The sequence below is a fragment of the Podarcis cretensis genome (genome assembly GCF_951804945.1).
Source record: "Podarcis cretensis genome assembly, chromosome: 5".
NCBI lineage: Eukaryota > Metazoa > Chordata > Lepidosauria > Squamata > Lacertidae > Podarcis > Podarcis cretensis.
The window spans coordinates 72,555,505-72,569,926 of record NC_137174.1 but is presented as its reverse complement, the minus strand read 5'-3'; the positions used below and the strand labels follow the sequence as shown (position 1 = coordinate 72,569,926).

At 40.8% G+C, this 14,422-nt stretch overlaps 1 protein-coding gene across 5 annotated transcripts in view; it reads right to left on the bottom strand.

Moving 5' to 3' along the window:
* The window catches only part of NYAP2 (neuronal tyrosine-phosphorylated phosphoinositide-3-kinase adaptor 2), a 142,812-nt gene extending 128,634 nt beyond the window's left edge, over positions 1–14,178 (bottom strand). For 4 of the 5 annotated variants that reach the window (XM_079975871.1, XM_079975874.1, XM_079975873.1 and 1 more), the window contains exons 1-2: positions 12,806–14,178; positions 6,940–7,179 (exon numbers count right to left, since the gene is read on the bottom strand). In XM_079975871.1, the coding sequence (XP_079831997.1) occupies positions 6,940–7,145 (206 nt within the window). In that variant the 5' untranslated portion in view covers positions 7,146–7,179; positions 12,806–14,178. The remainder of the gene's footprint in view (positions 1–6,939; positions 7,180–12,805) is intronic. The other variant, XM_079975872.1, reaches the window with a different exon arrangement.
* Positions 14,179–14,422: the final 244 nt, after the last annotated feature.

Here is a 14,422-nt window from a genome sequence, read left to right as displayed (position 1 = left end):
CACTATGTCAACTATCCAGAAAGATCATGAAAAAAGCAGCTCTATTTGCGTCATGATTCCATCCTTACATAGGCACAAATCTTTTGATTACAGCTGGCTATTATTCAGTCCTGGAAAATCGGCATCACGTTGCACGTGAAGCATATGTTTATTAATGCAACAACTAAATAAGACATTGACCCACATAATCTTGACCCAGATATATATCTGCCTTTGTCAGTGATACCCAGCTTTTTACTATCCAAGTGTTTAGATTACCTTAGCACCTTGAAACTTTGGCTGCTCATTACTGGGTGCATCTACCTTGCACTGATAAGAAGCAGGAAATTCTGCTCTGATGCTTGCTGCCTCCAAGTCTATTATCAAAGCTTACCATCAACTAATATTGGAAATGAGCATATTGGAGATGTTGAGAAATCATCCCTGATCCTTGCATCATCATCATCATCATCATCATCATCATCATGATCATCATCATCATCATACCTCCTTTCTTTTATATGCTACACATTTGATTTGACCTGGTCACTGGTTGTTCCCAGCACAATAACACCAATGTCAGCTTCATATCTAGCCTTCGTTTGCAGCACCAGTTCAAAGCCACAGGTTATGACATTGCACTCTTGCAGCAGTCATTGCAAGCCATCCAAACACATTTTCCACTGTGGCAGATCACAGGGTTGGATAGTTTTCCTGGAGGACTGACCTACAGCATGTTGTCATTGACAAAGCATGAATCCCATAGCATATTTGAAGCATGAAGTTCACTGAGCACAATCTTAGCCAGTAGCAATTTCAAAAATATAAAAGTAGTCTATGCCTTTCTATTTTGTTTTATTGGCCTATGGCAGGGGTAGCCAAAATCGTGCTGTCTTCTCGACACTACCACATTATTGCAATCAAATGACATTATGATCTTTGATGAATTAATAATTGTCAAACCCTTCAATGTGGCCATTTGCAGAATTCTGGGCTTTGTGTCTATGGAAGACTTCCTTGAAGTCAATGACACACATTTCCAAGCAGATACATTTAGGAGAGAGCTGCTAATCCAATATTGCATTGTATTTTGTCAGCTAAGACAAAATTTGTATCAGCAATAAATCAAGTTTTGCTGCACATGCAGCCGTGTAAGATGTCAAAGGTACTCAGCCCACGCTGGGGCTGAAAGCCTATTTACACTTCTCTTTGAGTAAGCCCCATTGAACACAATTGGACTTACTTCAAAGTAAACAAGCATAGGATGGCACTGCAAGATCCTTCTTATGTCTGTCTGTGTGTCTGTCTGTCGCTTTCACACACACTCTCCCCCTCCCACATCCCTTTTTCTGCTTTAGATCCAGCTCTCTAGCTAAGCTAAACATAAATGCACACATAAAAGAATATGAAGAGAGTTGTTTTCTTAAAGGAAAGCAAAAAAATAAATAAATGTGCTTACATTTGCTGAAGGGTTAGTCTTCAGTGTGTGGCTTGCCATAGATCATGAGGGGTTGAGATGACAGCTGTTCATTACAATTACTTGTTCTTTACAAGAGCTTAGCTCTGCTCTTGCCTGGCTGGCCCATTTCTGTTAGCTCTGGCACAGAATGCAAGCAGCAGACATGCTCCTCCTCCTTTGCAACATCTGTCTACTTATTCCCGGGAATGAGCAAAACAAAGCCACATGCAGTGGCACTTCAGTGCTTGGAATGGGACTAAGGCTGGACCAACAAGTGCTGGAGCTGCATCTAAATGACGACGTGCAAGACTTTCACCATTAAGTGCATTGGGATTGGAAGGTGCTCAGTGGGAGTGAATGAAAAGATTAGCGGTTGCTGGGAATCAGAGGTCCTACTTGCAGACATCTGGTTGTCCACTGTGAGGACAGAATTCTGGATTGGATGGGTCTTTGGCCTGATCAGCAGGACTCTTTCTGTATTCTTATCATGGCCATGGATTTACCTTTGGCTGCAAGTAGGAGACCTCCATGAGCAGACCTCCTGCTCTACCTGCTCAAAATCCACAGCACCTGAGGATGCTGTCCCAAGACCATAGGATTGCACCCTAAACCTCTTGCCCTTTTCTCTATGGAGATACAAGAAAAGCACCTCACCTTCTGATGCAATAAATAAATAAATACATACATAAAAGAGTGTGCATTGGAGCAGGCTTGAATTATGTCAATCTTGCCAAAAAACAATGTTAACCACTGTAGCCATACAACGCATTCTCAATAAGCTCATTCAGATTTCATTGTTATTGCCAATAGCAGTATTAAATGATCCTAATATATAAGCTATTTTAAGGTAAAGGGGCCCCTGACCATTAGGTCCAGTCACAGACAACTCTGGGGTTGTGGCACTCATCTCGCTTTATTGGCCAAGGGAACCGGCGTACAGCTTCCAGGTCATGTGGCCAGCATGACTAAGCCGCTTCTGGCGAACCAGAGCAGAGCACGGAAACACCGTTTACCTTCCCTCCGGAGTGGTACCTATTTATCTACTTGCACTTTGACGTGCTTTCAAACTGCTAGGTTGGCAGGAGCAGGGACCAAGCAATGGGAGCTCACCCCGTCGTGGGGATTCAAACCGCCAACCTTCTGATCGGCAAGCCCTAGGCTCTGTGGTTTAACCCACAGCACCACCCGCATCCCTTTTAAAAGCTATTTTACAGTGGGGATGTTTTTCAGAAGGGATGAGGAACCCTTTTCAGCCTGCATAGTATATTCACTTCTGGCCAATCTTTTGGTGACCTCATGTCAGTGGTGGGAGAGGCAAAAGTAGGCAGAGCAATGGATGTAAATGTTATGTTTGTAGAGTAGAGTAGTTTCCACACACAACTCTTTCTATCCTCCATTCAGACAAGAATGGGGCATTATCAGAGATCAAGGACATATGTCAGCCAGGCAAAAACATTTCGGGCACAAGGCAGGAGCAGTGAGGGGTGTGGTCTAGTGGAGAGTACTGAGGGCTAGAAGGTGGTATGTGGTCCCTGAGCCTGAGTTTCCCCATCACTGTTTTACTACCATGCATTTAAAAAAGTATTTCATGAGATGATGATGCTAGGGGAGCATAAACATGGAAACATTAAAATCAAAGCAACGTGAATTATCGGAATGTCTTCTTCAACTATGAAAAGGCTGGCAGGCAAAGGACTAAAACCACGAGTGCCTACAGGTAAACCCAAAATATCCATCCGTCCTACAGCACTATGAATTGATGGAGCTTCCCTGACATTCATATCCAGAAGTAAACCCTCCAGCAATTGGTGTACTGTGATTTCTTAAGAGTGGGCAATAGACATCTAGAGGAATGCACAGACCACCCACTATAGGGAAGGTAGGTCCATGCTTCCTAGGAAATGTGATGAGCAGTGTTGCACTTTAACAATATCAACATGTGAATAATACTGTGTTATATTTTAAAATAACATTGTTTTTTGAAATGATTTTTTTAAAGAAAAGGCTAACAATAAAACGGCCACAGACCGTTAGTATGTCACAGGCATACTAAACATTTGTATCATCATTTCATCTCATTCTCTTAATCACCACATTAACCTGGTATTCTTTGCACAATTGCTGACTGCTATACTAAAATTAGGTCAGAAATTCATCAGCTGACTCCATCCAGTAAGAGACAAAGACTTTATCAGTACACTCAGAAGGAATAGCTTAAGACTCACTTATTAGGAAAGATATATGAGGTATGAGTTTTGTTTTATTACTATTAACCATCCTGCCAAAATCATTCTTAATGCCACTGCTATTCATGAAAGCATCATTTTCACTTCCATTTTACTTCAGGGGAAAGTGTGCAATACAATGGATGTGAATGTCTTTTTTGTTTTTGTTTTTTACACAAGAGGTATGTAATATTTTTTAATGCCTTAGAATTTTTTTACAACTGTTTTTCACAGTTATTTTTTTTAACAACTGTTTAAGATACAAGACATTTATTGTATGGTTCAGCACATAAAACACACACACATCTATCAGAAGCCCTGAAGCATAGCAATTTGTTTGGCATTAAATGATGTATTGTTGAAAATATTTCCTACCATCTTATTCATAGATCACCCTGTAATACATATCACTGTCCAGAAATACGGCTCCTAGTATTAGCCTTCCTGTTTTTTGTTCTTTAAAAAATCAGTATTTCCCCCACAAGAAGACACATTAGAGCAGGGGTCAGCAAACTTTTTCAGCAGGGGGCCAGTCCACTGTCCCTCAGACCTTGTGGGGGCCAGACTATTATTATTTTTTTGGGGGGAGAACAAATTCCTTTGCCCCACAAATAACCCAGAGATGCATTTAAAATAAAAGCACACATTCTACTCATGTAAAAACACCAGGCAGGCCCAACAAATAACCCAGACATGCATTTAAAATAAAAGGACACATTCTACTCATGTAAAAACACACTGATTCCTGGACCGTCCATGGGCCGGATTTAGAAGGCGATTGGGCCGGATCTGGCCCCCAGGCCTTAGTTTGCCAACCAATGCATTAGAGGAGCCAGACTGTGAAAAAGTACCAAGCCCTATATTATCCTTCTAAAACTTTTTTGGAGTGGAGTTGGCTCAAGGTTTTTTGCTGCCTGCAGCAGAGCTCAAAAAGTGTCAGGCCAGCACCTTCAAATGTCTTGCTGCTTCATTCAGATGTGATGATGCTCCAGACCTATCCAAGGCACTCCACTCAACCACAGCTACAAGCAAGCACCATCTCAGTACCATACTCCAGTTGGAAAATAGAATGAGATAGATGAATCTAGCAAATCAGTAACATTCGTCTGCACTTAGAACCTGAAGGCAATCATATTATTTTTCCCACCCTACTTGGCCTTCATCAGGTCAACATGGGCTTGGCTCCAACTCACAAATAATCACTTGTATCTCTTTAAGCTCACCAACCAGTTGCTACCCATCTGTGGAAGCCACTCTTTTCAATTCCCCAATTGAAGGCTAATTCATATATGCATGGACATCGCTCGGTAAATGCCAGCACTGACAGTGTGTGAGCGTTAATTACCCCATTGAAACACTGCACTTCAAGTGAAGTGAGGTGATATGACACCCATGCACTTGTGGAGGTGCGATGTCTGTTTCACAGTTGCAGATCTTTATTGATGCTGTAGTCCTCAAGTGATGAGCATGCATATGTAAATATAGGAGTCCAACAAGCATGTGGAGGGGAAGATATCTTTTGCTTCTCCTAAGTGGAATGCTACTAAATGCTACAGAAACCTTCTCTAAGATTCTTCCTCTTCTCTGCGACCAAAGAATAGGTTTCTAATTTTCTCTCACACGGCTGCTGGATAAGGAACAATGATACTGGTGCACCAGACAGCACTGTCTGGAGATTAATAGATAGTCTGTTTCACTGTTTTGTTTCTAATCTATCAAGCACTCAAAAACATGTCCTCAATATAATTAAAACAAGTGAATCTCTCCAATGTGCTCAGAAAGAATAGATTTCTTCCTGGGCTGGAGTCCCAGTAAATGTGAGAATTGCAATTATTAATTTCTCTATATATGTATTTTTAAAAATGGGCAAAGTCTTCAGCACTAAAGGCCATTTTGGAAATGTGTCACAAGCCTGAGGGATGTGGCTGATTTAAGTGTAAAATTAGCATGATCTGCATATCATCTCCATGTTTCTGATACAATGAGTTACAGCCCGGGGATATAATTGCTTCTATCAAAACAATTTCGGAATAAGATTATTGTATAGCTTGGATATGAAAAATCTGGGTTGATCTTTGGAAGAAGATTCCTTTCCAGTGGACTTGGATATCATAGCTTCAGAATTCTCAACCAGTGATATCTATGGCAAATCTAGACAAGATGTAAGTACTGATGGTAGAAGGGAAGACCAAACTGGGAAGAGATGTTCAGCCAATTCAAGATGGGGATCACACTCCCCCTGAAGAAACACTTTGGGGAAACATTTCCTGGGTCCAGTTTTTGCTCCTGGATAGACAGGAGCAATGACAATTTCAACCGTATTCTACTGTTTGTCCTTCTGAGAATATTCACTAGCTGACTACCAGTAGCATAAAACCACATAAGTAGGAAAAACATCACATAATACAAGTACCACATAAAGGTCAATTGAAACCACATGCTACCTTCTCTCCACCTGTCTTCCAAGAAATATACATTCAGTGTAAACCAATATTCATTTGATTTGGCAGGGGTGTGTGTGTTGAGATATACAGATATAGATGATACATAGCTGTTGATATAGATATATGGTATGGAGAAGCTGAAGCCTTTTCTGTTGTGTTCCCCATTGCAGCTCATGAGGCAAGCCATGGTTTATGTCTTAAAGTGGCATGCTTCATTCAGCTGTGGAACAGGAAGCTACAGGGGAAATCCATGGCTGTACTTGTGGTTCTCATATCCGCATTCAAACAGCCAAACTCTGAAATCCATAATGCAAACCAGTGCTTGAAATCCATGTTCTCCTTGTGACATTTCTGGCCAGAACAAGTGACCCTTGTCTTTGCAAACTCCCTTAGACATAGATAGCCAAAGGATCCCCTCTTTTTTATATATACATGCAGCTGAAAGCATTGTCAAGTGGGCCCCTGTTTTAAGCCATGGTGTATGTGCAAGTTCTCATCTGCCACTCTCCTGAAGGCAGTGCAGTGAGAGACAGGCTCCCCTTTTCCTTCCATGACATGCAATGGGATGGGTAACACAGCTTGGACAATCTGCCAGGAAGTGGACTATATATTAGCTTCAACAACATCATGATATCCTAACAGAGCTATCACTGTTCCATTAGGCTACCAGTCTCATTGACCTCCAAAACCAGCATCACTTCCTTGAAATAGCCATGTCAACCCTCAACTAGTGGGGACAATCTTTTAATATGTAACCAACATTTCAGATTTTGAAGGGACCTGTTTACTCTTTCTCAATCAACCCTGATTTTTAACAAAACCGGATAGTTACCGTTTTATTGCTTCTTCTTGTTTCCGACGTTTTTCATTCTTTTCTTTCAAGTAAGCCAGGTTTGTTTCATTCCTCATCCGATCGTTCTCTCGAGCAATGTCAGATGCATTCTGTATAACCAAACCATCATAGGCCTTCATGCCCATATCTTCAATATACTGGAGGAAAGTGCCCAAAGTGACTTCCTCCTGATTAGAACTCATCATCTTGTTGGAGATAATAAATGGAGGAAAATACTTCCTGTAGGTTGACAAAGAGGGAAAAGAAGTCCATGCAGATAAATCATTTTTAGCATACTAGCTTAAGATCTACTTTCTCCAATGTCATTTTACATAAAGCTGAAGAAAGATCTGAGTGACTGCTGAATTTTATATTAAAAAAAATGGGGGATCAGCCACTGTGTTTCGTTTCATCCTGGGAGTCCTAGCTGAAATATGAAACCTTCCTAGCAACTAGGTGAGCATAACCTACTTCAGTCTGCTTTCTCCTCCAATACTTCATCTTAAGACCGGGAACAAATGCAGACTTTCTGGCTACAAATTACCTTGTTTAACATTCAGTCTGATGAAGAGTAATGACAACCTCAAAGACTTGCTCACTTTTTTGCACTGCCCTACTTTGGATTTCAAAATTTGCTTTTCAGATATTTTTGAAGTAGACCTAAATTTAGAACAAGCATGGCTTTTTTGTTGTCACCTTAGGCACATTAATTTTGTCTGACACTGTTTTTCATGGTTTTGCAGGCGGATTAATGGATGGATCTTGGCTGCCAGGGATGTGTTTGCACTAGATCCATATGTGCATTCAGATTCATTGGATCATCTTTACTCCAATGGTTTCCCATGCCATATGCACAAGCCTCTAAATACTCTTCAGGGCAGAAAAAAGCAAGCTGGGGCTTCAGAAGGAAGAACTGAAAGCCAACCCAATAAGCCCCAAAGGGCTCTTAAAAATGACATTGCCACGTGAAGATTATTTGCAGTTCTCATTACATTCATTTATTATCGTATTTGAGTTTAAACACTGGGAAAACATTGTGCAACCTCTGTATGAATGAACTTCAAGCAAGTGCAACAGACATGAGGTTTGGATATGGTGGAAATAGCCTGCTCACATCTTTCAGTCATTTACTTTGCTCACACCCCTTGAAAAATTCTTGCAGATGCTCATGACTGTCTTAGAACCAAATTTTCTGATGAGTTAATATCACATCATTCTCAAAATTTGCATCGGCAAAGACTTGGATCCAGATAATACACTGAACAAGTGGAAGGCAATTCTACTCATACAAAGAGTGTTTTGCTTATTCCAGTTTTCACCTGTCTTCAGTCCCCTGTGCTCCTTTTGAAAAACTGATTCCACAAGGGTAGGCGGACTGTTTAGAGTAGCCTGTTGGATGACATAGAAGACTACAGATAGGGTGACCTTGCCTACTCCACACTAAGGAAGGACCTTCCACTCATGCAGAGAGATCTCTAAATTGCATTTAAACTGGTGATATAGTTTAACAATGTAACGGGAGTCTATTTTTCTACTTGGTCATTTTTTCCTCCTTCTGGAATGATGAAATTCATTTTGACACCTCAACATGAAAAATGAAAATTCAAAATTCTGCCATGATACAGAATTTCACAAGAACTTTCTCTGGCCCTGCACCGGGGATGAAAATGGGGAGACACTGGATCTATACGTGCAGATGTTAATAGGGACCAAATCAGCTAAAATCCAGGAAAATCAGTTTGAGTTGGGCTATCTGATCTCTTAGAACCGGTTTGAGGGAAAGAGTATTGGATCAAGGGGATCAACTATAACAAAAACCAATCATAATGTGTTTAGAAATGAGGCTCCAAATGAACTGGTTATAAATACCAGGTGCCCCTTGGAGCTTCATGAACATCATTGAGTTTTTAATGTATTTTTTCTCAAGTTGTGTCTATACCTATAATGAATCAATCAACAATGCAGAACCTTCATCTATTACTTTTTCATGAAATGTGAACCAGGGTTCATTCCTTGTTTTCTTAGGTTACCCAGCTGCCATTTAGGCTGCATACATGTCATACATTCAACACACATTCCCGGCAAAGAGTCCTGGGAACTAGCTTCAGGGTGCTGGGAATTGAAGTTCTGTGAAGGGTAAAATGCCATTCCCAGGATTCTTTGGAGGAAAAAATGTACTTCTCATGTCCTCTAAAAGTATGGTGTACACACAGCCATAACATATATTAATCATGAATAATTATAATAATAATTTATCCATTTCAGTAGACTGGGTTTATAAGAGTCCTTGCTATATAAATATTATTGGATGTTTCTGAATTTTATATGTTATATGTATTGTTGTGTGTGTGTTTGTGCATGTGTGTGTGCGCGCTGTTGTATTTGGTCTTATGTAGGCTTTGTACTTAGCGTATGCAAGTGGAACCTGCAACAAAATGTTGTCATTACAAAAAGCAGTGCTCCTGTTCAGGGTTCCAGCTGCCTAGTCTCTCCACCCCACACCCCACCATGCTATTCTCCTGGCTGTCACTCTACATTCTGAGATTGCTGAGCTATTCCAATCCTTTTTGGGCTGTTGGAGGGAGGGTTCTGCATACTTAGGGTTTTTTAAATTGATACCTCCCCTCTTGTTTCTGAATAGTTCTGTTTCGGCTACAGTTTTGGTGGCACCTCTCACCCAAATTTGATTGCTGCCTGATCATCTCTTTGGCACAGAACATGTGGGAATGGGCTATAAGGAATAACTACACTGCTTAGACAACCTCCCTGGAGTTTGATCATTTGGGGATAGGTCTGGAGCATTTATGACATTGACAGCCAACAGTGTCTATAGAATAAGAAGGTCATCACCGCCTATAAAGCACAGCATGGTTTAAAATTTCCACTACTTTCTCTTCCTCTCACAGCTAGAGTCAAGAATCAGTTGCAGGATAGTAGGAGATGCCTTCGCCCCTGCAATCAGTTATCAGCAGGGAAGAAGTGAAGTGTACCAGAGAATACATGTATTTTTAAGTTTTACTGATCCTGCCAGTTTGTTCACTTTATGGCAAGGTGAATCAGCTCAATGAATAATATTCCACCCAAGGACTCTCATGACTAACTGAAATATCATTATAATCATTCTCATGCAATTTCTGTAAACGAGGATAAATTATTAATTGAGTTTGCAATTCAGGAATGAGGGAATCAAGTATCTGACTTCTTTAAAGTGCAGACTTGATATGGCAGAGGGAAGGTTAATCTAGTAAAGTAAAAACAATAGCAGAATACATCATAATGTTCAAGCAAATAAAGTCACATGTGCCCATCCAGCTAGGGCTACATTAAGAGGCTCTGTGTGCATCGTCCCTGATCTTGTCCTCCAGTGGGCTGCAGTATGAATGAGATTTTGTCCAGATAATTAGCAATACCTGGCTTGAACTGCTCATTGGAAAAGAGGGAAAGCAAGAGGATGGATTTTGTCTTCCCATCCCTTACTTCGTCATATAGATAATTGGGATTTTAGCAGATCTTCTGATCAGGTGGATGTAAAGAAGTCTGATGTTCCATGTGCACACAGTTAGATAAGAGAGCTGGACTTTGACCCAGCATGAATATGAAGTTCTAATGTGTGTAGGCTTCCCCATTCATTTCAGTGGAATGGAAAATTCTGCATATGCATAGGAATAGAAACCCAGAGATGTTCCACCTACTGAACTGCACAAGGAAGCCCTTTCAAGAATGCGAAATTAGTGTGTGCAACAGAGCTCCTGTGTGTGAAAGGGTCCTCCAAGTTTGGCTGCGTTCTGAAGAGGCTACAGTGCCAGGGGGGTGGTACTGAATATCTGGATTGACCCTAAAACTCAATGAACACATGCACTTTGCAGTATGCAACTCATTTGTGCAAAGCAGGTCCCTACACAAGTTCTGGCAATTTTTACCACACTACTGCAAACATTCATTTTTGGTGTTTCTGAAGCCTTGCTCTTTTACAATGAAACCTTACAATGAATACTGCTTGCCACATGAAGCTGCTACTGCATTGCTTGCATTGCAAGTGTTTCCCACTCTGCAATTTGCATGTGTGATTTGAGCTGTAAGAAAATGCTGTGCTGCAGGAGAAATAAAATATGGACCATCAAATGGAACAAGTTGCTAAAATAAAGATAACGAGTGCCTTCCATAGTTCATTGATATATATAAAAAAGGAACCCACAACCATTTTCTATCAGTTTAATAGCTACGTATCACATTTTTAAGTGCCAACTGATTTCTTTTCAGATAGGCAGAAGAATTAAAAAAAGAGTTGGGCACATACCCCAGTAGTATACCATCCCTCTCTCTGAATGTTCACTTGCATTTTACAACATAACAATTAGCTCATCTGAAGTACACTCTTCTCACCACAGATGTTATATGGAGTACCACTTGTAGTGTTTGGGCTCTGCTTTCATTCGGTGCTTCTTGAATTGCTTACAAGACAGTAAGTGCAAAGAGGCTAGGCCACATCCAATATCTGGCAGACTGCTGACTACAGCACCACTGTTAAAGACCTAATGGCACTGGTATGTTATACACTGGGTTCCCACCCCCACTTCTTCAGAGTTGCTGTCTTTTATGAAATGGCTTTCAGAAGACAAATTATTTCTTTGCTAGGCACATTGTCAATGAAGCTCTCATATACATGTCTGCCTGCTGCCTTGTTAATTTTTAAGCAGACTTGATTTTTTTTTTTATTTAAAGGAAATGTTTTCCAATTCCACATGGCCCACACACAGGGAATAAAGCATTAGGCTTCTTCAAAAGCACAAAGGCAGACTGCAGTGCTACACATAGTGCAAAGTTTCCAAGAATCAACTCTTCTGACATACTCAACCAGGCTGATCCAGAAACTTTCTATTCTGTTGCTGGCTACCCTTGTTGTAAATGGGAATTATGCCAACTGTAAAAGGACCTCTCTTTTAATAACACAAATGGTTAAAAGGAGCTCCTTCAAAAGAATGAGGGAAAAATGCATTGCATACCTGAAATAAAACAATGCTTTCAAGAAGGTGTGTTTATATTATGTCTCTTTGTCAGAAATAAAGCGCTTTACAAACCGAATAAATGTGCACAAAGGATAGATCTCCCCTTCCTTGTGATTGCACTCCTCAAAGCCTCTAGAATGTGGAGTACTACTGTTGTTGTTTACTTGTCAACCAGAAGTCCTTCACATATGTGTTGTGATCCCAAAATGCACAATTTCCTAACAAGCAAGAAGCATGTAACTGGATAGCCAACAGCCAGCACTACCTTTAATTAGGAGATTAAGATTATCCCAACATTACCAGGACAATAGTCTTTTAATTTAGGAGAAATACTTATTTGCTTTCTGCTTAACTAAATTGTTTTCCATGTTCTTCAAGGCGTGTATTGTGGGGAGGGCAAGATAAAGTGAAGATCTTTTGGCTAAGGGAAACATATTTGAAATGTTGTGAAATATTAATGGTGTGGGATGCCTAATAAGTAACTAACACAGCTGTTAGGTATTATATCAATTAATACGTCAGAAAAATAGCTAGCAACCTTTTAATAATTTAATGTTGCCTTTACAAATGAAAACTCCAGACACCAAATGTTCTTCTTATCAGGCACCTAATGTGTAGAAGAACATTAAATAATCCCAAATACATTACAGCATTATTTGGTTTTGCTGTGGTTTGATTAATGTCTCCCCAAACAGACAAAGTTCTTGCTTAGATATTTCAGGGTTGTAAATCATTCCATTTCTGCCAATATGCCTCTCTGATAAGTGATATAGTGATATATAAATATAGATAAGCACTGTATTTCATTAGCATGCTTAGAGATTCTTTTTTAAAAAAACCAAAACAAACCATGTACATACCAAGATTAAAGTCCTCGGGGGACTGCTAAGTGCAATAATTAAAGGTGACTTTTGTCTGTAAAAGCCCTTTCCTGTGGTTTATCTCAGTGCAGTCTGAAGGGATATTTCAGCACCATAAAAACAGATTTTGCAGATTGGCTCAGTTTTTCTTCAATTAAAGTGCTTGAGATCTTCTTGGCAAACATTTCCAGATTGTAGCATTCTGCATCTCTAGAAGTCAGTGTGTTGCATTAAAAATAAAAGAGCGATCTTCTCGGCGTGGGATTAAAATAGCCTTTTTAAAGTTTGACTTTCAAAAATGCAGTGGGGCTGGGGGGAGAGAGGGGATCTGGCATCTTAAATCCACATTGAGAGAAAGAACAGCAAAGGTTTCAGGGGGGCATCAACGGCACCCTGCTTTGAAGTCCAGCAGGAAAGAAATGGGAGGAATTTTTCTGCCCACTTCACCACACAGAAGATTACAACACCAGCATATGCAGTGGCAGAGAGGTGGCTAAGGTGCCTCATTGGAGTGGATGCTGTGCAGACCAAAAGAAAAGACAAGGAGGGATAGAAAACATCCTATCCAAATGGCTTCTTGCAACAGATAAAGATGCTCTCTCCTTTCTCTCATTGCCACCTAGACAGCGAAGGTTTGAAACAGTCTCTCTCACGCTCGCCCGGTGACTACAGGCAGGCTCTTTCTCTCTCTCTCCCTCTCTGTTGATGCTGTTGTTGATTAATCAGGGATTCTCAAACAAAGAGCAAGCCTACCTTCGGCAATGAGCAGTAATCTGGAGCTCCTCTTTTTCTGCAATCCGCTTGCGTTCAGCATCAAAGCAGCCAGCATTCTAGCACCCTGGACAGTTCCCGTTTGCTTAGGCCCATTGGAGAAAAAGGAGGCGAAGAAGCAAGTGAAGAAATGACAAGAGACCGGAAAGCAGCCGCCTTCGACTTCAGCTTGCTGTCCCCAGGGGCGCAGCTGCTCATTAAAGCTTCCTATCTAGGCAACAGATTCTCCCCCTTTTATCTTCGCTGCACTGAAGTCTGATTAGCAAAATAATCCAGTTTTTTTTGGGGGGGGCGGGAGTGGAGGAGGGAGGGATCTGCACAAATTCAGGCTCTCTAGGTAGGACACAGCACGGCACAGCACTGCTCCATTCTTTCCCCCCTCCTACTCAAAAAAAGAAAGAAAGAAAGAAAGGAATTTTTTTTCCAAAAAAAAAAAAAATGTCCCTCCACAGAGAATGGGCAAGTTAACCTTTAGCCCATGTTATGGCTCCAGGAAATGAGCAGCCACTTAGAGGGAACATCTAAGTCTCAGTTTGATACCTCATATTGATGTATCGCTTGCACTCACCCTCACTGTAAAAAGCCGTGCAAGGCTCACAATTACTGCTGACGCAGATTAGGCTGCTGCTTGGGGAAAGGTAGGAGGAGCTTTTTAACCTCATCAAAACAACCTCCCACCACCTGCTCCCACTGCATGAGCGAATAGACCTCCCCTATTTGGAATGCATATCTGTATAATGTGCGATTTGACAGCAGGGATATTTGAAACACAGCAGGGCAGTTTTATGCCCTCCTGCAAAGTTCATCTCAATAAAGAAATATTTAGTTTCTGTTCACTGATTCAGA